Source organism: Microtus pennsylvanicus, chromosome 6 (assembly GCF_037038515.1).
Source record: "Microtus pennsylvanicus isolate mMicPen1 chromosome 6, mMicPen1.hap1, whole genome shotgun sequence".
Classification (NCBI taxonomy): domain Eukaryota; kingdom Metazoa; phylum Chordata; class Mammalia; order Rodentia; family Cricetidae; genus Microtus; species Microtus pennsylvanicus.
In genome coordinates, this window is record NC_134584.1 from 50,246,970 (window position 1) to 50,270,559 (window position 23,590).

Below are 23,590 nucleotides of genomic sequence, written 5' to 3' on the forward strand. Positions count from 1 at the left end.
TACTGCCCCCTTTACGATGAGTCTTTCTGCTTCAGATAACCTGATCAAGAAAACCCTTCACAGAAAAGCCCAGAGCTTGCATTTTACTTGATTCCAGATGTGGTCAAGTTGAGAACCAAGATTATCCATCCCACTGTGGTTTGAGTGTTCTGCAAAGGGTCCTGTTGAAATGGAATGCTTGTTGTAAGAGTCAGTCAAGGAGTGGGAATTTTATTGTGTTTTGAGGTACGATTGTGAGGACCTGACTTTGCAAACTCCATTTTAAAGAAAGGGCTTCATCTTAAGTCATATAATGAGCAGAGGGGCCGATTTCAGCTTCAAAAATGTGCTGTGATAGCAGAATTTGAACAGATACCCTGAAAATAGTCAATTAAGAAGCCAGGGAGCAGAGCCATAAAATTTAACGAAGTCCAGATGTCCCTAGGAAGCATCATGTTCTTGAATATACCTTGTCAGTTATTAATAGCTCTTTGTTAGGGTCTTCACACCCAATGACCCAATCGACCAATGGTTTCAGACACTACCTTACTTTATGCCCTCCTTACCCAATCCCAAGACAACTGGACATAAACTCCCCTGATTAAGGCTTTCCCCATTTAAGAGTTCGCCCCTTCCCTGGGCTCGCCACTACACTTCCATCACCCACTGTGTTGGTATGGTGGAGGAGTAGTCCAAACTCAAGTTATATAATTGAAAACCCTCATGTCATTTGCATCGGGACCTGGAATTTGTGAATTTATTGGAGGACCAATAACTTGGACATAACAGGATCTAAGTAAGGTGATTAGAATTAAGTCATTAAGGTGAAAATTCCATTGGATCCTGGTGGCTTCCTAGGATAGATCAAAAAATAGTCCATTTGCACAGACACATGATCAGTAAAATCATTTTAGAAAATTAAAAAGAAAGAAGACAAGGAGGAGAGTGTGGGAAGAGGTATTTACACAGATGTTAGGGGAGGGCGCTGTGTCTGGTGATGCTGTGGTCTGAATGCAAAAAGTCTCCTATGAACAGCTCACGTGTTTGAGCATTTGGCTTCTTGCTGGGCTGCTATTTGGTAAGATTTTGGAACCTTTAAGAGGTGGAGCCTGGTGGAGGAAGTGGGTCACTAGGGACAGGCCTTGAGACTTTATAGCCTGGTGCCATTTCCCAATCATTTTCTCTGCTTCCTTGCTGTTGATGCTCTGTGATCGGCTGGCTTCCTGCTCCTGACACCAAGTCTCCTGTGCCACGGTGGAAATGTATCTTCAACTGTAAGACAGAACAAACCGTATTTTCTGTGAGCTTCTTTATCACGGAGTTTTATCCTAGCAACGGTAAGTACAGGTTGTGCTAGTGAAAATGAAAGCAACTAAGCAAAACCATGGGCTGCCAAGTCTTGGCCAGTTCCTTCTAAAGAAAAGGAACAGGATGCAAGAGTTGAGCAATTGTGTCTATAGAAAAGAACATGAACTTTGTCTCATGATCCCCAAGCAGACTGTAAGAGGGTGGGGCTATCCAGAGACAACTGTAAAATCACAGTTGTTGAGCCACATTGTCAAGTGTCCTGAGGACTGACAGAACTCCAGAAGGACCACTGCAGAACATTTCTAGTGACGAGGTTGGATTTTTTTCTCTTTATTTTTTTATTTTTTACTTTTATTGATATTTTTATTGATTGTTGAGTTCTAAATTTTTCTCTGTTCTTCTCCCTGCCTCTCCTCTCCCCTTCAACCCTCTGCCAAGGTCCCAATACTCCCAATTTACTCTAGAGATCTTGGCTTTTTCTACTTCCCATGTAGATTAGATCCATGTATGTCTCTCTTAGGGTCCTCATTGTTGTCTAGGTCCCCTGGAATTGTGGTTTGTGGGGTGGTTTTCTTTGATTTATGTTTAAAAGTCACTCATGAGTGAGTACATGTGATAATTGTCTTTCTGGGTCTGGGTTACCTCACTCAAAATGTTGTTTTCTAGATCCATCCATTTGCCTGCAAAATTCAAGATATAATTTTTTCTACTGTGTAGTACTCCATTGTGTAAAAGTACTACATTTCCCTTATCCATTCTTCGGTTGAGGGACATTTAGGTTGTTTCCAGATTCTGGCTATGGTGAATGATGTTGCTATGAACATAGTTGTGCACATGTCCTTGTGGCACAATTGAGCATCCTTTGGATATATACCCAAAAGTGGTATTACTGGGTCTTGAGGAAGGTTTTTTTTTTTTAATTTTCTGAGAAATCACCACACTGACATCCAAAAGGGTTGTACCAGCTTGCATTCCCAACAGCAATACAAGAGTGTTCTCTTTTCCCCCACAACCTCTCCAGCATAAGTTGTCATCAGTGTTTTTGATTTTGGCCATTCTTACAGGTGTAAGATGGAATCTCAGAGTTGTTTTCATTTGCATTTCTCTGATGACTAAGGATGTTGAGCATTTCCTTAAGTGTCTTTTAGCCATTTTCTATTCCTCTGTTGAGAGTTCTCTGTTTAGGTCTGTACTCCATTTTTTAAAATGGATTATTTGTTCTTTTGGTGACCAATTTCTTCAGTTCTTTGTATATTTTTTTGTATATCTTTGTCCGATGTGGGGTTAGTGAAGATATTTTCCCATTCTGTAGGCTGTCATTTTGTCTTGTTGACCATGTCCTTTGCTTTCCAGAAGCTTTTCAGTTTCAGGAGGTCCCATTTATTAATTGATTCAGTTCCATTGGTCCTCCTGTGTGTTCTTATGCAAATACCAGACTATATTCAGTACTAAGCTCTGTAGTAGAGTTTGAAGTCGGGGATTGTGATGCCTCCAGAAGTTCTTTTATTGTACAGGATTGTTTTGGCTATCCTGGGTTTTTGCTTTTCCATATGAAATTGAGTACTGTTCTTACAAGGTCTGTGAAGAATTTTGCTGGGCATTGCATTGAAACTGTAGATTGTTTTGATAAGATTGCCATTGTTACTATGTTAATTCTACATACCCAAGAGAATGGGAGATCTTTCTACTTTCTGGTGTCTTCTTCAATTTCTCTCTTCAAAGATTTAAAGTTCTTATCAGACAAGTCTTCTACTTGTTTGGTTACTCTGAGATATTTTATGAGTTACTCTGAGATATTTTATCCTATTTGTGGCAATTGTGAAGGGTGATGTTTCTCTGATCTCTTTCTCAGCACATTTATCATATGTGTACAAGAGGGCTACTGATTTTTTTAAATTAATCTTGTATCCTGCTACATTACTGAGAGTGTTTATGAGTGATAGAAGTTCCTTGGTAGAATTTTTGGTATTGCTTATATAAACTATCATATCATCCGTAAATAGTGAGAGTTTGACTTCTTCTTTTCCAATTTATATCCTCTTGGTCTCCTTTTGTTGTCTCTTGGTCTCCTTTTGAGGTCTCTAGCTAGGACCTCAAGGACTATATTGAATAGATATGGAGAGAGTGGACAACCTTGTCTTGTCCTGATTTCAGTGGAATCACTGGGAGTTTCTCTCCATTTAGTTTGATGTTGACTGTTGTCTTGCTGTATGTTGCCTTTATTATGTTTAGGTATATTCCTTATATTCCTGCTCTCTCCAAGACCTTTATCATGAAGGGATGTTGTACTTTATCATAAGATTTTTCGTTATCTAATGAGATGATCATGTGGTTTTAATTTTTCTTTTTGTTTATATGGTAAATTATGTTGACAAATTTTCATATGTTGAACCATCCCTGAATTTCTGATCATGGTGGATGATGGTTCTGATGTGTTCTTGGATTCAATTTGTCAGTATTTTATTTAGTATTTTTGCATCAATGTTCATGAGTGAGATTGGTCTGCAATTCTCTTTCTTAGTAATGTCTTTATGTGGTTTGGCTATCAGGGTAATTGTAGCTTCATAAAAAGAGTTTGACAATGTTCCTTCTGTTTTTATTGTGTTGAACAATTAGAGGAGTATTGTTATTATTTCTTCTTTGAAAATCTTGTAGAATTCTGAGCTCAAACCATCTGGAACTGGGCTTTTTTTTTTTTTGGTTGGGAGACTTCTGAAGACTGTTTCTATTTCTTCATCAGTTATAGATGTGCTTAATTTGCCTATCTGGTCTTGATTTAATTTTGGTAAGTGGTATTTATCCAGAAAGTTGTCCATTTCCTTTAAGTTTTCCAATTTTGTGAAGTACAGACTTTTGAAATATGATCTGATGATTCTCTGTATTTCCTCCATGTCTGTTATGTCCCACTTTTAATTTCTGGTTTTGTTATTTTGTATATTCTCTTTGTGCCTTTTAGTTAGTTTGGATAAAGGTTTCTCTATTTTGTTGATTTTCTCGAGAACCAACTCTTTGTCTCATTGATTCTTTGTATTTTCCTTGTTTCTATTTCGTTGATTTCAGCTCTCAATTTGATTATTTCCTGCCGTCTAATTCTCTTGGGTAAGTTTGCTTCTTTTTGTTCTAAAATTTTCAAATATTCTGTTAATTCACTAGTGTGGGATTTTTCCAGCTTCTTTGTGTAGGCTTTAGTGCTATGAACTTTCCTATTAACACTGCTTTCATTGTATCCCAAAAATTTTGGTATGTTGTGTGGTCATTTTCATTGAATTTTAGGAAGTCTTTAATTTCTTTCTTTATTTCTTCCTTGACCCATTGATGATTCATGTGAGCATTGTTTAATTTCCATGTGTTTGTGAGTTTTCTGGAATTAGTATTGCTGTTGATTTCTAGTTTTAAAGCATGATGATCTGATAAGATACATGGGGTTATTCTGTTGAAGGAGCTGCGGGCCTCTTCCCACAGCCTGGCTCCCGGCTGCCTAGCTAGCTTATGCCCCGAAATAACAACACACACACAAATTGTATTCTTTTTTCTTTTTCTTTTTTTTTACAAATTGTATTCTTTTAAACACTGCTTGGTCCATTATATCTAGCCTCTTCTCGGCTAACTCTCGCACCTGGACTAGCCCATTTCTAATAATGTGTGTACACCCCAAGGTGCGCTTACCAGGAAGATTCTAGCCTACATCCATCCTGGGTCGGAGCTTCATTGCGTCTGCCCTGGACTGGAGTGGCAGGGCATCTGACCTCACTTCCCTTCTTCCCAGCATTCTATTCTGTTTACTCCACCCACCTAATGGCTGGCCAATCAAATGGGCCAAGGCAGTTTCTTTATTAGCCAATGACCTTCCTCCATCATTATTCCATATTTTTTTTGTATTTGTTGAGTTTTTTTGTTACTGAGTATGTGGTCAATTTTTGAGAAGGTTCCATGAGGTGCTGAGAAGAAAGTATATTCTTTTATATTTGGATGTAATATTCTATAGATGTCTGTTAAGTCCATTTGAGTCATAACATCTGTTAGTTCCCTTCTCTCCTTTTTTTGTCTGACTGACCTGTCCAGTGGTGAGAGTGGAGTGTTGAAGTCTACCACTATTAGTGTGTGGGGTTTAATGTGTTACTTAAGTAGAAGTATTTCTATTACATATGAGGGTGCCCTTGTATTCGGGGCATAGCTGTTCAGTATTAAGATTTCCTCTTGATGGATTTTTCCTGTGACTTACATGAAATGTCCTTCTTCATCTCTTTTGATTGATTTTAGCTTGAAGTCTATTTTGTTAGATATTAAGATAGCTATACCAGCTTGTTTCTTAGGTCCATATTATTGGAATATTTTTTCCCAATCCTTTACTCTGAGATGATGTCTATCTTTGAGGTTGAGGTGTATTTCTTTTTAAAAAAAAAACAAAACTTTATTTAACCTTATTTCGTGTACATTGGTATAATGATGTCAGATTCTCTGGAACTGGAGTTACAAACAGCTGCAAGCTGCCATGTGGGTGCTGGGAATTGAACCCCGGTCCTCTGGAAGAGCAGTCTGTGCTCTTAACCACTGAGCCATCCCGCCAGCCCCAGAGGTATATTTCTTGTATGTAGAAAAAAGATGGATTCTGTTTTCACAGCAAATCTGTAAGCCTGTGCCTTTTTATAGGTGAGTAGAGTCCACTTATATTAAGGGATATTTATGACCAGTGATTGCTATCTCCTGTTAATTTAGTTTTCATTGTTGGTGATGTCAATTTGTGTGGTTTTCTCTTTTTTGGGATTTGCTGCTATGAGACCATCAATTGTCTGTGATTTTGTTGATATAGCCAACTTCCTTGGGTTGGAGTTTTCCTTCTAGTGTTTTCTGTAGGGCTGAGTTTCTGGCTAGGTATTGGTTAAATCTGGTTTTATCATGGAATATCTTGTTTTGTCCTTCTATGGTGATTGACAGTTTTGCTGGGTATAGTAGTCTGGGCTGGCATCCATGGTCTCTGAATGTCTACATAACACTTCACCATGATCTTTTGATTTCATTGTCTTCAATGAGAAGTCATATGTAATTATGATAGGTCTGCCTTTATATGTTACTTGGCCTTTTTCCTTTGCAGCTTTTAATATTCTTTCTTTATTTTGTATGTTTAGTGCTTTAATTAGTATGTGGCGAGGGGACTTTTTTTGATCCAGTTTGTTTGGTGTTCTGTAAGCATCTTGAATCTTCATAGGCATATCTTTCTTTAGGTGGGGAAAGTTTTCTTCTATGGTTTTGTTAAATATATTTTCTGTGCTTTTGATTTGAACTTCTTCTCCTTCTTCTATACCTATTATTCTTAGGTTTGGCCTTTACATGGTGTCCAATATTTTCTTGATATTTTAGGGTAAGCCTTTGTTAAATTTAACATTTTCTTTAACTGATGAGTCTGTTTCCTCTATTGTATCTTCAGTGTTTGAGATTCTCTCTTCCATCTCTTGTATTCTGCTGTTCATGCTCACGTTTGTGATTCCTGATCATTTTCTCATGATTTCTGTCTCTATAATATCCTCAGCTTATGTTTTTTATTGTCTCTATTTCAGTTTTCAAGTCTTGGATACTTTCTTTCATATGTATAATTGCTTTTTCTTGGTTTTCTTTAAAGGATTTGCTGATGTCTTTCAATTTTTTGTTTGTCTTTTCCTCAATTTCTTTAAAGGAATTTCTCATTTCCTCTTTAAGAGATTCAATCATTCTCCTGAAGTTAATGTTTAGGTCATTTTCTTCTGCTTCATCTATATTTGGTTGTTCAAGTCTTGCAGTTGTAGGGTCTTTAGGTTTTACTAGTGTCATGTTGCTATTTGTGGTGTTGCATGTGTTCTTACCTTTTCTACTCATCTTTTCCTCTAATAGATATAGTTTGGGCTGTCTGTGATTCTGTTGATTAATCTTCTAGGTGCCAGTGAATCCAAGGCTCAGATGGCTGTTCCTTATGGTACAGTTAGTGCCACAGTTCATGGAGGTCCCTCAGCACTCCCAGGCTTTACTCTGCTCCCTTGGAGTTGTCTCAGGCCTGCTCTAGCCTAGGTTTTTGGCTCAGACCTGTTTCTGTAAATATCCCTGGACTGGATCCATTCCTGCAGAGGTCCCTGGCTTGGGATTGGTCCTGTAAAGGACTCTGGCTTCGGTCTACTCCCTCAGAGTTCCCTGGCTTGGGTGTGCTCAGATGCAGAGGACCTAGCTCAGGCTTACTCCATCAGAAATCCCAGGCTCACCCTTGGACGTGCAGAGGTTTTGGGATCCTGCCTGTTCTCTTTAATGTCCCAGACCAACACCAGGAACCACAGAGGTCCTGGCTCAGGCCTAGTTCATTGGAGGTCCTAGACTCATGCCCAGACCCACAGGGGTCCCGGCTTAGGTCTACTCTCTCGGAGGTTGCAAATTCACATCCAGACCCTCAGCAGTCTCTGGCTCTGGCTCACTCACTCAGCGGTTGCTTCCTTGTACCTATTCCTGTGGAGTTTGTTGTCTCAGGTCTGCTCTGGCCCAGGTTGCTGGCTCAGTCCTGATCCACAAAATGTCCCTGGACTGGATCCGATCCTGCTCCCATGGAGCTTGCTTTCTCAGGGCTACTCCAGCCTAGGTAGCTGGTTCAGTATCACTCCTGTGGGATTTGTTGCCTCAGACCTACTTTGGCCTAGGTTACCTGCTTTGCAAAGGTCAGCTCATAAGAGTTGCTTGCCTCTACTTACCATGAAGGTTGCAGGGGAGCCAGCTGAACTCACTGGGCTTGTGGCAAGCCCCTCTATCATTGAGCTGTCTCTCTAGCCCTGAGACACACACTTTATAATAAAAATATCACAGACACCAATCATCCGCTTTCCTTTCTCCATTAGAAATGGCCACCCAGGGAGAAGCCTTTGAGGAGAGGATTTGTGAATTCGATGATGAATCTGCCTCCGAGTTATCTGCTCTTCTGGGTGTGGATGCACTTCAGGTTTTAAAAAGACAACAAGAAGAAGACCATAAATTACAAATGAAAATGAAGAAAGGTTTTAACCCACAGATGCGCAGTGAAGCCAAACGATTAAAGACTTTCGTGACCTATGACACATTCAGATCATGGACGCCACAGGAGATGGCAGCTGCTGGGTTTTACCATACTGGGGTGAAGCTTGGGGTTCAGTGCTTCTGCTGTAGCTTAATCCTCTTTTGCACCAGACTCAGGAATCTTCCCATAGAAAACCACAAGAGATGGCGTCCTGAATGTGCGTTCCTTTTGGGCAAAGATGTTGGGAACATCGGCAAGTATGACATAAGGGTGAAGAGTCCAGAGAAGCTGAGGGGCGGCAAAGCAAGGTACCAAGAAGAGGAGGCCAGACTGGAGTCCTTTGAGAACTGGCCGTTCTATGCCCATGGGACATCGCCACGTGTGCTCTCAGCAGCTGGCTTCGTCTTTACAGGTAACTGGATTCCATTGTGTGATGTGTTTCTGTAAAATATGAAGTTTAGTTTCCATTTTTTAAAAAAAAATATCTGTAGTTATGTGAGGGGGTGGGGGATTGTCACTTGTGAGTACAGGAGGCCATAGGGTCCAGAGAAGAACATCAGACCCTGGGAGCAGTAGATTGCAGTGGTTGTGAACTGTCTGAAGTTGGTGTGGGGAACCCAACTCCAGTCCCCTACAAGAGCCCTATTAACCACTGAGCCATCTCTCCATCCCTTCATTTCTCTTTTCTTCTTCCTCTTCTCCTTCTTCCTCCTCCTCTGCTCTTCCTCTACCTTCTCCGACTACTCTTGCTCCTTCCCATCCTCCTCTTCTTCCACTACCTCTTGTTAATCATTCCTTATTTGTTAATTTTGGCAGAGGAGATCTGGTTAATTAAACATCCACTTTAATAGTTTTCCTCTCTCTTTAAATTACTTTTAGTGTAGCACTATTATCTTGCCACATATGTGTAAAACACAAGGATCTTTTCTGTAAATGCGGGCCTGAGAAACTATGAACCTGAAGTTGAGGGTGTAGCTCATTACAAGAGGGCTAACTTAGCCATTGCTTAGTGCCAGCAATTGAAAACAAAGCTAAATAGGCTGCAGAAAACCTTAGTTCAATTCATAAGGTGCTGAAAATGGACCATGAGATAGACCAGTCCCACTGTCCTCTAGTTTCACGAATACTATTAATTGTGTATTTCCTTGATTTATTTCATTTCTTTAGTTTTGGAAGGATGCTCTTTGTACTTGTTTAACCCCCATCCAGAGGCAAGCTGCCTTTGACAACACTGCACTTTGAAATGCCTTAGCCACACACCAGGTGTTAGGAGAGATGTGGATGACGTTATAGCAGCGTCTGTGGTGTGCTGGGGACCCACTTATGTAAGCTGTGCATTGATTGAGCACTAATTCTAATTCGACCAGTTTGTCCTTTCCCACATTTCATAGGTGACTTCACTGAGGTTCAAAGAACTAATGAAATGTTCCTGTTTCCATAGACACAATGCAGCAAACGTGACACTTAGGCCTTCTAATGGCATCATTTTAGCAAATCCTAGCATCTCCATCCCTTTGGTCCTGAAAGCTAAAGAGTGGCTTCTGTCTGCGAAGCCATAGTGTGAGGGTGGTGTATATGGAGGAAAGCCATGCTGGGGACGGAGGTCCAGAGCTCAGAAGGGGTCATTTAGGGCAGTGGGACAGGGATCCAGCCTGAGGGGTCATGGAAGAACAGGCATTCTGGGGTCTGTCTGTTCTGCTACAATATGATCAGCTCCAAGGTCGCACCTGGTGCCATTGCTGGCCAGTCAGAACATGTCACTGCATTGTAGGTAAACGGGACACCGTACAGTGTTTCTCCTGTGCTGGATGCTTGGGAAACTGGGAAGAAGGAGACGATCCTTGGAAGGAGCATGCCAAGTGGTTCCCCAAGTAAGCAAACACTTCATTTGTATTTTCAGTTTTTATTTTTGGTTTGGTTTCATTTGTTTGTTTGTTTGTTTTTAGCAAGATGAGCCTAGAGAGAAAAGACCAACATTGTTGGAGTACCACATGAGTTCTGATGTTTCTCATATCTAAAACGGGATCATCGCAGAATTTTTCAAACAAGGAAGATCTGCTCACATAGTGAAAACTTTAAAATCACATGAACTTAAGTGGTTCTTTCTCTTTTATGTTATTTTTGCTTTATCATTCTTTCAGTTTTATACTTTCTGTGATGTGTGTTGGTGTGTATAGAGTGTGTTTATGTGTGTGGTGTGTTGGTATGTAGTATATGAATGTGTATTCATCCATGTCTGTGGGGAGGTCACATGTTGGTATAGGTTCCTGCGCTCCATCATTCTCTGCCTTATATTTTGAGATAGGCAACCTGGGATCTGCCTGACTCCATTCCTCCAGGGTTAGGGTTAGAGACATGGTGGACTGGGTCCTGAAAATACAGAGTCAATACAGATTCAATATCACACGTTTGTGGTTATGCTGAGGTATTTTACCTACCAAGGCATCTTTCCAGGTCCAGCATTTGTTTTTAATTATTCAGGGGACAGTGTGTATGTACAAGTTAGTACAGGTGCCCATGGAGGCCAGAGGTTTCAGAACCTTAGAGCTGCAGTTCCAGGTGGCCATAAGAAGTGGGTGCTAGGTGCTGAACTCACGTCTCTGCAAGTATGAAGTGCATGGTCTCCATTCCCTTCCAGCCGTTACTAAATGTTTGGTTTTGTTTCTACCCAAAAAGGGTTTCTCTGAGTAGTCCTGACTGTCCTGTATCTCACTCTGTAGACCAGGAAGGTCTCAAATTCACAGAGAGCCGCCTGCTTCAGCCTCCTGAGTGCTGGGATTAAAGGCATGTGCCACCATCGCCTGGCTAAATGTTGTTTTATTGTCCCCAATACTACAATATGTTTCATCAAGTAGCAGTTTCATGGTTTCCCTTAACTAACAAATGAGTGAATTGCAAAGGGGTGGAAATGGAAATAATAAGTGATAAATAAATAAAGGAAAATAATAACACTGTTTAAGATATTGCAAGTGGTTTCATTACTGCAGAACATGCACGAAGAAAACACTAGCTGGACAAGGTGGCAGACACCTGTAATCCCAGCATGACCAGGGTAGAGGCGATAGAATCAGGAGTTCAAGGCCATTTTCTGGTTTAAAAAAAAAATGACAAGGAGACCAGATGCCTAGGTGACCACACAGCAGCGCCAAAGGAGGGAAAACAGGTGTATTTTATTTCAGAGATTCGGAGTATTTGTAGTTACAGTGGTCTTTCACCCTACTTAGGGAAGGAACATATTTTAGTTATTTTTCATAATGTGTTCAGTGGTGTTTTTTTTGTGTCTATTGTTTTTGATTGTGCAACATACAGGTTCATTCCTGTACCTAGTTTCCAGACTTTCATCATGTTATCTCGCAAAGTAGAGAGCACCTGCCCCGGCCTACTCGAATCAAATTTCTCCTGTGTCTTTCCTGCCATCTGCTGGGAATAGTGATGATCAGGTTATGTCAAAGCACATTCCAGCTAACGCATGGTTCCATTTGTTATTCTTTTAGCACATGCCTTTAAATTATGACTAATAAAGAGAAAAGAACCACAGTGTCATTATGGCTCCTAAAAAGATGAGCTTTAATACCTAATGCCATTAAATATCTTAGTCAGTGTTCACAGGCTCTGCTTCTTCCAGCCCTTGGGATTCTTTACATTGTGTGTGTGTGTGTGTGTGTGTGTGTGTGTGTGTGTGTCCCACACTCTACTGACTGAGAATCACTATCTTTGATTCTCTTGCCTATTTGTTTCAAGAAGAGAACAGCGGCTGCAGCAGTGTAGGCCTGCAGTCCAGGCTGTGCTTGAGCATGACATCACCACCGCAACAGAGGGAGAGCCTGTGTTGAAAGACAATTAAAACAAGATGAAGGTTTCCTATTGTTTTCTTTCTGTTGCTGTTGATTTCTGCTGGACCGTGACCAAAAGCAGCCTGAGAGGGAAGGGGTTTATTTGGCTTACATGTCCAGATTACCATCCACCGTGGAGGGGCATCAGGGCAGGAACAGAAGCAGGGACAGACAGACGCCATGAAAGAGCACCGCTTACTGCCTTGCTCCAGGCTCATGCCCAGCTGCCTTTCTTAGGCTTCTCAGGACTCCTGCCCAGGGTGGCAGTGCCCACAGTGGACTGGGTCTTCCCACATCTCTCATTAATTGAGAAAATGCCCAGACTGGACTACAGGCTAATCTGATAGAGGGATTTTCCCAACCGTGGCTCCCTCTTCCCAGATGACTCCAGCTTGTGAAAAGACTAACTGGCACAGGTTTGATTTCAAATATTTATATATCTTATCAGTAATATGATTTAAATGTTTCTAGCAGCATGATGTTAATCGTCATGAGGAAGCTGTCAGGAAAATTATGACAGTTTTGTTGAAAGCTCAAATTCAACAATTTGATAGGATTTTAGCAAATATTTATTGTAATACAGAAAATCTTCATCATAGTATTGAGGTAATTTTAATTATGTTTTTAATTATAGGTGTGAATTTCTTCGAAGTAAGAAATCCTCGGAGGAAATTGCCCAGTATATTAAAAGCTACGAGGGATTTGTCCATGTTACGGTAATTCACAGCAGCAAACTCTTCCCACTGGTGTGGAGTCATTGAGGAGTTTTATTTTCTCATGGATTCAAGCTCCTGCATCTCATCTGCAGAGTGGAGCCGCAAATCTTGTCTTGCTGAGCTGAAACCATGTATATGTGAATTTTCAGGCTGCCTTTGGGTCCTTCAGCTGCCTCCTTCCTCCTCCCTCACTGAGCTGGCTGCCCTTGCTTCCTTCTGCTGCTTCTGTCTGGATGCCCGACCCAGTCTTCTGTCCTAGCACCTGGCGACAGCAGGGCTCTCAGAGCTGGCTCCCGCCCCTGGTTGTCTAGGGTCTACACTAGTAGAGACTTCCTAGTGGTAAGCGGTGGGAAACTTAGCCCACACAGAAGCCAAAGGAGAATGGAATGGCTGATGACCCAGAGGCTGTGTCTGCAGAGAGCAGGGCTGAGAGTCTGGGCGCAGTTTTCTCGCCCAGAAGGGAGAGTTGCTCAGTTGGAAAGGTCCTTCTGATGGGAGCTTCCTTCCCATGGCGCAGTTCCCCCTGAGCCAACTGCATCTGTGTGTGTGACTGCAGTTCTGTTGCTGAGCTGCATGTCTGTTGAGAGTGACCCCGAGAAAGCTCCCATTTGCACAGGAAAACATTCGCTGCTGTCTGTACTGCATAAAATTCCCGAGATCAACAGAAATCGGACTAAAGGTCTGCTTTGCCAACACTTCCGCTGCTCTAGTGAAATGTCGCTTTAGTGCTGGGGGGCAGGGGAGTCCTTCAGTTGCAGCTCACAGACAGACGTCTGTTTTATAAATCAGTCAGTAACCTGAATTTCTTTCCCTCAGGGAGAACATTTTCTGAATTCCTGGGTCAGAAGAGAATTGCCTATGGTGTCAGGTAAAACCTCAGGCACTTTCTAAATGCTTTGTTTGTTTATTTCCTTTTTTATGCCCTGTTCTCCCCCATGTCTGTGTGTGCACATGTTTGTAGGTGATTTTGGAAGCCAGACGAGGATGTCATATCCCTTGGAGCTGGAGTTCCATGCATTTGGGAACATTTGTGATGTGGGTGCTGGGAATTGAACCTGGGTCCTCTGGAAGAGCAGTAAGTGTTGTTTGCCACTGAGCCATCTCTCCAATCCTCATCAACTTGCTTTAACAATTACTTTCATGAGTGATTCCCTGCTATGTAATGACTGGATTGGTTTTTGCTTTTATTTTATGGGTGGCAGAGATGGTTCTGGGCTCAAGCTCACTTGCTCTCTCATAAAGAACTTCGTTAGGTTCCCAGCACCCGTACGGCAGCTCACAACTCCCTAAGTCCAGTTACAGAGAATCCAATGCCCTCCTCTGACTTCCATGGACACTGCACACAAGTGGTGCAGTCAAACACGCAGACAAAACACATACATCAAAAATAAAAATAAAAGAATCTTTAAAAGAAAATTTATGTTCAGTTACTAACTTAGTGGGTCCCATGTGTGAAGGTGCAAAAGTCATATGAAAATTTACAGGAGTTGGTTCTCTCCTTCAACCAGGAGGTGTCCAGGAGTTAATAAGGAGGTTCACCTTTAGTGGCAAGCATCTATACACCATGGCTACTGCTGAGTAGCTTAGTGTTTATTGTAGGTAACCATAGTTAACATAGTATGGTCTCTGCTGTAAGTGATGTTTCCCTTCAAACAACTAAAATCTTGGATAAAATGTTTTGGAAGCATTTTCAGAATCTTTCCTATCCCAGACTGGCCTCAAACTCAGATAATCTTGACCTTCGACCTCTTCCTGTTGAGTGCTGAGACAGAGTTCTCGGGTGCTGGGGAGGGAACCCACCGAGGTCTTCCTGGATGCTGAGAGAACACTCTGCAAACTGAACTACAACCACAGTCCCCAAAGCATTCTTAATTGGCACAGTGCACTGTTTGGAAACTGAGAAACATTCACACTGAGATGAGGTGACAGATCTGAGGACATTAGTCACTTGGCTACCTTGAGCAAGGTCCTTTGTTTCCACTCCAGCACCCAAAGAAAACAAGACCTAGTGTTAGGGTTTTAGCTCAGTTACAGAGCATCTGTATAGCAGTTAGGACATGCTCTGAGTTCAGTCCCAGCAAATTCAGGGACACGGGGACAAGGGCAGTGGACAAGATGGAAACAATCATAATATAGCAAGAATTCTATGGTCAACTGAGTTTTGTGGCTCAGTCCTGTGATCCCTGCTATTGGAAGGGGAGAAAGGAGCTCAAGTCCAGGCTTGACAATGATATTGGATTAGAGGCCAGTGTAGGCTACATAACATCCTGACTCACAAAACTGAGAGGAATACATTCCAAGGTTAGCACCAGTGTAGAGATCCATGCTTGAAATCCCAGAAGAAAGAAAATTGAGTAAGAAATAATCACAAGCTTAGGCTAAACATAGCAAAACATGGTGCTCCCCGCCCCCATAAACATGGAGCTGAAGGTGTCTCAGCTCTTCAGAGTTTTTGCTGTTCTTGCAGAGGAGTCAGGTTCAGTCCAAAGCACCTACATGGTAGCAAATTACAACAGGCTCTAACTCCATCTGGACAGGATCTTACAACCTCTTCTGGTCACCTGGAGCCCCAGACACACATTTCGTATAGATGCATAAGTGTATGAAACATACTCACACACGTACACACACGTGCACAACCCTCGCCCCCACACACACACCACACAAAACATCCTCCGGCTGGAACCTCCATTGTCCAGTAACATGCTAAAATGTCAAACACAAAGGAAAAATAAAGGCAGCCAATGTTTGTTTCTAGGCCTTTAGAAAGCAGCGCTGTTCCTTTGGCCACATATGCAAGAGTCTACAAGAATGGTGATATTGTAGGCATAGGGAATGAGCTGTTCAAAAAGAGGCCGCTCATGAAAGTTTCCATAGCAAAACTTAAGTAGTCTACTTTGTTACCCGGCATGCTCTTGCCACTGTTAAACAAGCAACTTAAGGTTATGATTCCTGGGAAGAAATTTACTGAGTATTTCTTGAGTGCACGTTAAGAACTATAAGGGGAAAGGCCAGAGCAATATGGGCAGACTGCTTTCCATGCAAACAAAAGGATTCCTGTTCTGTCTCTAGAACCCATGTGACAAAAGCCAGGTGTCACTGTTGTGCATTTGAAATCCCAGGGCTGGGAAGGAGAAACACTTGGAATTCTGGGGTTGGACAACCTAGCCAGGGAATGACAAACCCTCCCTAACAAGGGAAAACTAGTGAAGGGTGTCCTCTGACTTTCCCAGTGTGAACCGTACATGTGCATGTCCCTGCACACACATGAACACACACAGAACTGTGAGTCCTCAGTTAGCTTCCTGATATAGGGAAGGAAACAATCAGATAAAGAAGGAAGCCAAAGAAAGTCCGAAATGCCAGCCTGCTCCAGAGAACCCACGGTGTGGGCACTAAGAAAGCAGTGGGACCTACTCCCTATAACCTTGTGTCTTAATAGAAGTCAAAAGTAAAATAAAAGGTTTCTAAACTGTAAATATCTTTTTCTTTATTAAATCTAAGTGTGATGTGCTTCCCCAATGAAGTATGTAAAGCAGCAAAATCAATAACAAAACCCTAATCCTAGGATTAAGTGTGAACACAGCCAAGCTTTCATCTTGAGAAACTTGTCAGAACCAAGTTAAGGGCAACTTAATTTTCAAGTCCTCACAGCATGGAGAAGACTTGTAATTGTTCAGAGTAAGAAAAAGACTTGTAACAGTTCAGAAGCCAGGATGAGGCAGAAATCTAATGGACACCCACAGTGTGGTCATCTCAAAGAGCAAGCCATAACAATGACCGCTTTTCAGGAGCCCCAGGGGAAATTGCCTTTCTCAAATCCTGACACTGACTCTGGAAACAGAAATCTCCTCTCACTTTTGTTCTGTCCTGATGCAAGATGACCAAGAGACCATCTTAAGTTACAGTTTGGCACATGGGTCACAGGCAGACAGGAATAGAATGGACGGAATGCCCCAGCTTTTGCCCCTCTGCTCCAGCAGCTCTGACGTGCTCGCTCTTGGGTCTTTTCTTCCTTGTGTTTTCCTAACCTCCCTCCTTTTTTCTGACGTGAGCACAGCACATCATATCATTCCAGCTACCCATACCACAAACTTGAACTTTGTGATCAATCCAGTTGCGCTCACCTGCATCTGTTTTCCCAAGCTTACTGCAATGACAGTGTCTTTGCTAATGAAGAGCTAAGGCTGGACACTTTCAAGGACTGGCCCCATACGTCACCTGTGGCTGTTGAAGCTCTGGTCAGAGCAGGCCTTTTCTACACAGGTGAGCCAGCTTTGTTTTTATTTGTAAGTTTATGTGTAAGAGTGATTGCCTGTGTGTACATGTGCACATGCCTGTGTGGTGCCCTCAGAGGCAGACAGGGGAGGGGGTTGGGTCCTGTGGAACTGGAGTCACAAGTGGCTGTGAGCCATCATGTGGCTGCTGGAACCAAAGCCAACTCCTCTGCAAGAGCAGCAAGTGCCCTAGTGCTGAGCATCTCTGCCACCTTAGTCAGTGTTTGCATCACCACATTCTCTAATCCTGCTCTTGTATCTCTGTCTATGCTTCGACATTTGTCATGGATCTCTTTGGGAGCCCATACACCTTCAGTTTTCTGTAGCTCAGCCTCTGAACTTGTGGCCTCTCCACTGCTTCAGCTAACAGCCATATTCCACTGGCACAGCTGGTCTTGTCACATAGTCTTAACCCTTCGTCTCTCCTTGCCTGCCTTCCTCGAGTCTCACGGATGTCATGCTGGGAATGGTCTTGCCCAGTGATTTACTTTTGCCACAAAGAAAGTAAGCTCCATGTGGAATTTCTTTGATGCCCATTATCTTCTCTGAAGTAGATTGGTGCTGCCAGGAGCAGACATGACTCAGTCTTATAAAAAAGAGCCTATGTGGGGCTGGAGAGATGGCTCAGTGGTTAAGAGCACCGGCTGCTCTTCCAGAGGTCCTGAGTTCAATTCCCAGCAACCATATGGTGGCTCACAACCATCTGTAATGAGATCTGGTGCCCTCTTCCGGCGTGTGGGCATACACGGAGGCAGAATGTTGTATACATAATAAATAAATAAATCTTTAAAAAAAAAAGAGCCTATGTTATTAAAACATCTTAAGTGCCATATTCTGTAGATCTCTGAAGTGTTTGAAGATGACCTGTCTATCTAAAATATAACTTTGTTTGACCTTGAAAACATACCTAATGTGACTACGGGTTCAGTTATATTAGGTAACTAATTACTAACTGGAATTTCCTTATTATCTGAAACAGTTGGTAATGACAACATTCAAAGACTAGAAATTTGCCTTGCATTGTTGATGAGCTGTCTAGGTAAAAAATATTTAACAAGATTAGAACCATATCTAGTATGATTTAACAAAATTAATCTCAACTTTGTATCAATATACAAAATTTGTATACAATATACAAAGTTCAATCCAATGTAAAACATTTAGAACTAGTAGTTGCTTTTTAAAAGTAGATTCAATAATCTACCTTTTTATTTTATCATATCTATATCCTCCCTTTTTTCTTTCTGAGTAGTCTCCATAATCTATCCTTTTATCCTATCCCATCTACATCTGTCAAAGCCTGCTCCAAGAAAGTCAGCCAGGGCTCGTGGAAGGGGGCGCTGAGGCTAAAGATTGAGATGGATTCGGGGGACTTCCAGTTTACTCTGGACAACCCTGAGTTTATTTCAGAGCCTGCTTATATCCAAAAACAGAACAAAGCCAAGCACAGCCAGTCAGCATCTAACCACAGACCATTCCTGTCCTTGAGCAAGCACTTTCTTTTATCTGGATGTGCCCTAAGGTTTGGCATCAGCAGTATTCTTTCACTAGTGAGTGTCTTCTTCTCTCATTGGCAAAATATTCTTTCCCATGGGCGTAATCAGAGTTTTCTAATAGCTCTCAAGGATACTGGAGCAGGCAGAGCAAGAAAGCTTGAACTCAAATAACTTTGAAGTCACAAATGACTCTAGATGGAAACTGAGTCACAAGTGGGCTCCCACATATATCCTCTTTTTATCTTGTCAAAAAAAGGACCTTGAATATAATTTTCTTTGTTTAGCTTTTTTCCTGATCATTACCAATAATAAATTATAACCAACCACCCTAAACAATGACAAATATCCATAATCCATTGAATAAGCAAAAAACTACCACCCCACCTCTTGGAAATGTGGGCATCGTATTCTTAAATTTACTTCCTGCTGTCTGGGGATTATGGCATCTTTAGCAGATCCTGAAAAGAAAAATTTGGGTTAATTGTCAAGTCCAAGGAGAGATAGTTGTATCATTTTTTTTGGTTCAGTCTATGTGTAATGGGAAAGTGCAGGGTTTGTCTCAAGTCCTGGCTAGAATAGTCTTTGAAGCTGGATCATCTCAGCTAGCCACCTCAAAATCATTCTGAGCAGTTTTTAGTCCAAAGCTGATCTTTAAGTGGTGCTATCAGCAGAATGACATTATATAAACCAGGTTTCATCATTATTGTAGGGCCCCATCTTTTTCCTGGAGACTTCAGAGATTATTGTAGGTAAATTTATTGTTCAATGTGGTAAACTTAAACATTATTTACATCAAATGGAAAGTTTGAATTTTGAATTTTGAGAGACCTGTATTCAAAGAAAGGCACCACAAAGACAAAAAATAAGTAGAATTTGTGAAAGCAGAGTTTGATAACATCAGTCCCTAGATTTTTTTCTTCTGTCTCACACCAGGTGTCTCTCCTAATATGAGACAGAAAGTGAGTTTTTCTTTTAACAACATGCTTGGATTTAGAGAAGGAGAGAATCACAGTCCAACTCCAAAGCCAGCTATGATTTTTGAGTTGGGTCTCCTCGTATATTGAGAAGTAAGGTGGTATGTATGTTCAGGTAGTGAGATTTTACAAATTTAAGTGGTGTCATCAGTCAGATTTTACTTTGTTTGGTGATTATTTTTGGATAGCTATTTTTTTTCTTCTTTAGGTTCCACCACATTCCTTAGCTTTCTGAGAGTCTAGCTTCATGATGGAGGTACTGGCAGGAGCCATGTTTATTGCCACAGCTCTGTAGGTCCCTACTACCACCAAGAAGCAGGCTGCCAGCTCAAAACACCATTGAATTGTTTAGTGGCAGGACCTCTTAAAAGAGCTGTAAGGTGTTTGCTAGTAAAGCTGAGTCAGGAAGCCTCTCTTAAAGGAGCTATACTTCTGATTGTCTCTAGCAAACAGAGCCTACCAGAGAAAAGATGGTTACCAAGAAGCTGTGCTTGACTCTGTTCTTGTCTGTCTAGAATTCTTTTTGTTAATCTTTCTCCGGCTTTATGTGGAAATTCTTGCTCCATTTTGGGCGCCATTTGTAGATGAAAGTTTTTGTCCTGCCTGTCCCACAACCATTCAGTCCTCCCAAAAAATGCAGAGGCTTATATTAATTATAAATGGTTTGGTCTATTACTCAGGCTTGTTACTAACTACCTCCTACCTATTAAATTAGCCCCTAATTCTTATTTATGTTTAATCATGTGGCTTGGTACCTTTCCTCAGTAAGGCATTCTCATCTTGTTTCTTCTGTATCTGATTGATGACTGCCTCTCTGCCTCTCCTCTTCCCAGAATTCTCTTAGTGTGGTTTCCATACCTATACTTCTTGCCTGGCTACTGGCCAATCAGTGTTTTATTAAACCAATATGAGTGACAAATCTTTACAGTGTACAAAAGCTTTATCACACAGCCCAATAATGTGAGAAGAGACAAGTGATTCTTCATAATATAGCTTACATAGAGGCTTTTACATTTGTTCTTCTATCTTATCCACAGCTACTAGTATATTCTTTCTGACTAATTCATTAAACAAATACTTATTGATTGCCAATGTCTGTGAAAGTCACTGGTGTCCAAATCAGACAGAAATCTTGGCTCTCTTGGAGCTTCTGTTTCAGATTCTGATGGCAAATCTTTCAAGGTGGCTGATTTGGGAGAGGGTGTTCATCAAAGCACATTATACTCAGGAGCATTCAGTGACTGCTGCTGACCACCACCCATTGAAGGACCAAAGTCCTGTGTGAGCTTTGCCCCCTGGTGACCTGTGCATGACTTTGCCACACAATCCAATTGGAGATGCAATTGGGATTTCACTAGAGAAATCTGAAGCTATGTGCTTGAGAGTTGACAGGTGTATGTGCTGTTGAACTGACCATATTCCCTTATTCTAGGCAAAAAAGACACTGTCCGGTGTTTTTCCTGTGAAGGATGTATGTGTAATTGGGAAGAAGGTGACAACCCATTAGAAGATCACACCAAGTTTTTTCCCAAGTGAGCAAGATGAATTCTATTGACCTTGAATTCCCTCCTTGTCTGTAATTTTCCTGTGGATAGTCTCTGGACACTCCTCTGGTTCCTGTTGTGAAGGATTCATGCTCAGATCTTCATCTCTTTCCTCCCATGACACCCTTCCAGAATACCTTTTTTCTCATCGTAGTTAGATATCGGTTTTGGTTGTGTTCATATACACACTTCTAAAGACAGGATCTCTCTATGTAGTCCAGACTATTGTAGAAATGCTATCTAGCATAGTAGGAATGGAACCCATGATCCTCCTGCCTCAGCTTCCCAAGTGTTGGCACTAAAGAGAGGTACCAACGTGTCTGACAATTCCCCACTTTTCTGGTTATTTTTGTTGTAAACTAGTTTTTCTATTCTTCTCCTTCTATAATCCTTTAGGGGTTTCTATTGCTATTGTCTAGGATTTTCCAAGTTGTTTTCTTTTCCCAGTGTTGGGGATGGAACCAATGATTTGGGCACACTAGGCAATCCCTTTCCTATTGAGCTACTCTTGTCCCCTTTTCTGTCAATTTTGAAGTTTTTTATTTCTTTTCTACACATAAATAACTCTAGAAATGTTTAATTGCAAAACAAAATTTGTTGTTTTAACTCAGTAATTAGAATTTTCAGAGATAAATATCAAGATATACAGATTGAAAAGTGAATATTTTTGGACACAGTGGCAGACACTTGGAATCGTAGGCTCAGAAAGCTGAAAAAAGAAAAACTAGCTTTGTTTTATATTAAATGCTTTACTATGAATTGTGTAAAATCAATCTATTTTAAAAACCAAACATTTGTAATTGAGAAATAAGATCTTTTGCTATGGTATCATTTTGAAGGCATGAAAATCTGTAACAGTGTTATGTCTCTGCAGTCTTTGTTCAGTTGCACAGTTGTGTCCTGTGTGCATTGAATGCATACCTGAAATTGCACTAAATTGTCTTTGCACTAGAAATATGTAAGTCTAATTATTTAACTTTTAAATGTAAAGCTTATTTTTAGTTTGAGTTTTTTGAAACGGGGTTTCGCTATGTAGCCCTAGCTGTCCTGGAACTCACTCTATATATCAGGCTAACCCCATACTCACAGAGATCTGCCTGACTCTGCCTCCCAAGTGCTGGGATTAAAGGCATGCACCACCTCCCCGCCCAACTTAAATGTAAAGTTTTAAACAATTATTTAGCCTTTAAATTGAGTAGGAATAATATCCCAAATTCTTTAAAATATTTTATTAGCATATGTTAATTATATAAAATAATGGCATTTTCATATACATACATTATGACTTTTACGTATATACACACACAGTGTATTGCAATCACATTCAACATCATCCTCCAATTACCCTGTTATCTCCCTCTAGCTCCCCATAGTCCCCTTCCTTCTGAAATCACATGTTTGGGACCAACCCAGAGCTACTTAACAAGACCTATCCTCAACATAAATAAATAAATAAATAAATAAATAAATAAATAAATAAATAAATGATGATTTCCATCTAATTTTGAAATTAGAAGATGCTCAAACACATTTCCCTTTTTCTTTTACTTATTTTTAAAATATTTGCTTTTATGTGCATGGATGTTTTGCCTGTATGTATATCTGTGCACTACTTACATGCACAGAGGTCAAAGAGGGCATTGGATCCCCTCGAATTAGAGTTGCTGGAGGTTGTGATCTATCTGATATGGGTGTTGGGAACCAAACCTGGTCCTCTGCATGAGCAGCAAATGTTCTTGCACTGAGTCATTTTTCCAGACCCCACTTTTTTTCTTTTTATTTCTATATGGATTGTACTAAATTGTTGGGAACATAGGGACCTTCTTTTTAATCCCTGTGATGGTAAATTGGGAGGCAATCTAGTTGTATTTAGAACTTGCTCTAGACTATCAAGAGAGTTTTGTTTTTTTCAAGTGTTGTAGGGAGATGCATGGAGGGAGAGGTAATCTGATTCATTGGAAAGTCAGGCTATACCTGGAACTGTGAAGGGACAGCTCTGGAGGGAAAGGTATCCTGGCTTGTCGTGAAGTCAGGCTATACCTGGAGCTGGAGTGTGGAGGGTCCTGGTCTCCTGCAGGGGGTAGCAATCCTGCTCCTCCCCATGAGAAAGCCAGTACAGCGGAGCTCTACTCTGTTCCCCGTAGGGAACATCAGAACAGAACGATCCATTTCTTCTGCTCTGCTCTGCTCTGGCCCAAGATGTTACTTCTGCTTTGCTCTGCTATAGGGAACCCACTGGAGAAATGTAGCAATCTCCTCCGGCTCTGACAACACTTAACTGTTCTTGCTCCACTCCTGAGGGGGTTTCCCAGAAGATGAACTCTTTCTTTCTCTCTCTCTCTCTCTCTCTCTCTCTCTCTCTCTCTCTCTCTCTCTCTCTCTCTCTCTCTCTCTCTCCTCAGACTCGCTAAGGGAACATCTTGGCAAAGGTTCTTCTTCTTCTTCTTTTTTTTTTTTTGC

The 23,590-nt window shown here is 41.3% G+C and overlaps 1 protein-coding gene across 4 annotated transcripts in view; it reads left to right on the forward strand.

Annotated features, from left to right (window-relative positions):
• The first annotated feature begins 1,141 nt into the window (after positions 1–1,141).
• Positions 1,142–23,590, forward strand: part of LOC142851964 (baculoviral IAP repeat-containing protein 1b-like) — a 47,758-nt gene continuing 25,309 nt past the window's right edge. Inside the window, exons 1-7 of one of the 4 annotated variants that reach the window (XM_075976214.1) lie at positions 1,142–1,253; positions 8,136–8,702; positions 10,062–10,161; positions 12,758–12,839; positions 13,656–13,707; positions 16,986–17,105; positions 21,019–21,118. In XM_075976214.1, the coding sequence (XP_075832329.1) occupies positions 8,138–8,702; positions 10,062–10,161; positions 12,758–12,839; positions 13,656–13,707; positions 16,986–17,105; positions 21,019–21,118 (1,019 nt within the window). In that variant the 5' untranslated portion in view covers positions 1,142–1,253; positions 8,136–8,137. Of the gene's footprint in view, positions 1,317–1,512; positions 1,601–8,135; positions 8,703–10,061; positions 10,162–12,757; positions 12,840–13,655; positions 13,708–16,985; positions 17,106–21,018; positions 21,119–23,590 lie in introns of those variants that run through there. The other 3 variants (XM_075976215.1, XM_075976212.1, XM_075976213.1) reach the window with 3 other exon arrangements.